Source organism: Symphodus melops, assembly GCF_947650265.1.
Source record: "Symphodus melops genome assembly, chromosome: 1".
NCBI lineage: Eukaryota > Metazoa > Chordata > Actinopteri > Labriformes > Labridae > Symphodus > Symphodus melops.
In genome coordinates this window covers 56,551,096-56,553,829 of record NC_136691.1, presented here as the reverse complement: position 1 = coordinate 56,553,829, position 2,734 = coordinate 56,551,096, and the positions used below count along the sequence as shown (strand labels likewise).

General features: G+C 42.2%; 1 protein-coding gene across 1 annotated transcript; it reads right to left on the bottom strand.

Moving 5' to 3' along the window:
* Positions 1 to 399: 399 nt before the first annotated feature.
* On the bottom strand, positions 400 to 2,283 carry LOC306836376 (natterin-3-like). The gene is made up of 3 exons (XM_079363406.1): positions 2,066 to 2,283; positions 1,843 to 1,933; positions 400 to 1,517 (listed from the first exon to the last, which is right to left on the bottom strand). Exons 1-3 carry the CDS (start codon positions 2,117 to 2,119, stop codon positions 430 to 432), a joined length of 1,233 nt encoding a protein of 410 aa, XP_079219532.1. The 5' UTR covers positions 2,120 to 2,283; the 3' UTR covers positions 400 to 429.
* Between the last annotated feature and the right edge of the window lie 451 nt (positions 2,284 to 2,734).

The window sequence follows — 2,734 nt, the reverse complement described above, 5'->3', positions numbered from 1 at the left end:
CAAATGTTACACTTGAAACCCTTTAGTCAAACTCTTCAACATCCAAACAAAAGACAAAACTCTGAGTGGATTTTAAAATGCTGTGATTCTTTAATCAAGTTTAAATGATTCATCAAGGTGCACGTACACAGATCTATAATCATGTTCAGTTCATCAGACTGCCTTTATGTAGATAGATAGATAGATAGATAGATAGATAGATAGATAGATAGATAGATAGATAGATAGATAGATAGATAGATAGATAGATAGATAGATAGATAGATAGATAGATAGATAGATAGATAGATAGATAGATAGATAGATAGATAGATAGATAGATAGATAGATAGATAGATCTCCCGAGGGAAATTCAACATACATATTGTTATAAAGTGGAAGTTAATAAAACATAAATCATTTTTCAAACATGATGGTGGACTTTACATTTCATGCACATGGAGGAGAGTTCTCTACTACCTGACATCTATTGAGCAACACCTCCATTTTAGCCACCTGAACACTTTTGTACGTCCCAGTGAAGAACATGGTGTGGATCTCGCCGCTTCCATAGGTGCGTCTGAGGTGTGCAGTGAACGGGATGGTGAGCTTGTTCTTATATCGCATCATATTAAGAGAGCAGGATTTGTTAGGAGGGACTTTGAGCTTCACAGAAACAGTATCAGTGACCGTTTCTGTCACTGTGGTTTCCTCAGTGAGCTGGAATGTTGTTTCGAGGCCGACTTCAATCTTTCCTTCAACAATGAAGGGGACGCCGACTGTGAAGGTTGTCTTAACTCCGCCTGTGATAGAAAAACCAAAGTCCCATTTTTGAGCCACCTCGTACGTCTTTGAGAGAGAGTCTGTTCTCTCCACTGGGTGGCATTCAAGGTTCTTGATTGTGGACTCACGGATGATCTCTGGGGGATATTTGATCATTTCTGATCGACTAGTGATGTATCTGACATTGTCAATCTGCTGGCTGACTATATTCTCACTCATGGTCAGGACCTGGTAGTCCCTGTACTCATACTCAGAACCCTTCCAAGGCAAGTAGAAGAACTTCTTGTTAGTATCAACCTTACCAAGTCCATATTTGTTCTTACCTACATATATGTTCTCTGCAGGGCAGGTTCTCACTGAGTTCTTGGGCACTGAACCACGTGAAGCATCCTTCCACTCCAGGACCTCAAAGTTGTCTTTGTTCACCAGGATCTCAAACGGGAAACCAGTATGTTCTTCCCCTTTGTCGGCATAGTAACAGTAAGGACTCGAACTAGTGGGTGTATAAAAACCAGCGTGACACCTGTATTTGCAGACGTAATCAGTGCGACCAACATAATCATTATAAATGGAAACTGCATTGTTTGGTAGAGAGTTTTTCCAGGTCACCCATTCCAGGAAAGATTCTCCCTCCGACAGGCCGGGGGAGGATTGAACCGCCTTCTGCTGTCTGAACTGATTCACAGTCTGAAGACGAGGATTCGATCCCAATGATACGTTCACAGTGATGTTCGGACCGCCATTTAGATCTGACTCTATGAAGGAGACAGGAGAGAGAAAATGAAGCAGCACTTTACTTTAGTACACAAAGAAACAAAGACTGAGAAGTTACTTTCCAGTCTGACCTCGACCCACTCTCTCTCCTCTCAGCACTTCCTGCTTTCCTATCTTATAAAGACCCCTGCACTATTATCTTATATTTAGTATTGTATATATTAGTCTTATAATTACCTGTTTATATTTTAGCTAACTGTTATTTAATGTTTACTTTGTAAAGCGAGAGCACAGAGTTAAATTCCTTGTGTGTTAAATCTACCTGGCCGATAGAATCAGCTGACTGTGATTCTCGTTAATGTTTACCTGTTGTCCACTCTGTGCTGCTCCTGACGTCGAGAGGACCGGCTGAAGACAGAGCCGCCAGAGCCGACAGCAACAACACGACCGACTTCATCTGGAGAGGAGACAAACACCAGAGTCGTCGTTAGTAAGCAGAAGGTTTACGTCACATGAACGTGACTCTGGAACGACACTGTTTTTAACACAGACAAGTTTGACCTCTTTAAAGGATCAATCATCGTTTCACTTGTTTAAATACTGGAGTCCCACAGAGCTGCGTCTTCTCTCCTTTCTGCCACATTGAACATCCTCACCTTTAACATCATTTATGGTTCAAGTTTGTCACAGAGAAACAGACAGCATCAAAATCCAACTTTTAAAACTTTACATGCAAGCAGCAGAAAGGAAAGCTTCACCGCTCGGTTCAGCTCAGAGGAGATTCTAGAGACTGTTGGGGCCTCTGGCACATCTGGAAGAGCCTGCAATCTTTATGTACCATCATGTCTGCCATGGTCCTGATGCTGTTTCCTTCTCCTGTTTTCTCTCCTGTGCACAGATAATTCCTCTCATGCAGGTGATGCTTAGCGAGGCAAGGGGCCCCCCTACCTGTCTGGGGCCCCAAGCAGTTGTCTGCCCCTGTACTCCCTTGAGATACAGATTGACTAATCCAACCAACACTTACTTATCTTGAGGAAACAAGAAAAAGTACTCACCATCTCTGTGTTCATCATTTGATGCAGCTCTGCTCACCTTCAGGTTTATATGAAGAAGCTGAGTGACGCACAAAGTTGTTGAGCCGATCCTAAATAGACTTCCTCTTGGCATGACTCAAACAATGAAACAGTAATGATTAATGAGCTCCAAACTCGGTTTTGTGTGATCAGACCTTGATCTCATCCAGTTTCTAAGTTGTTTA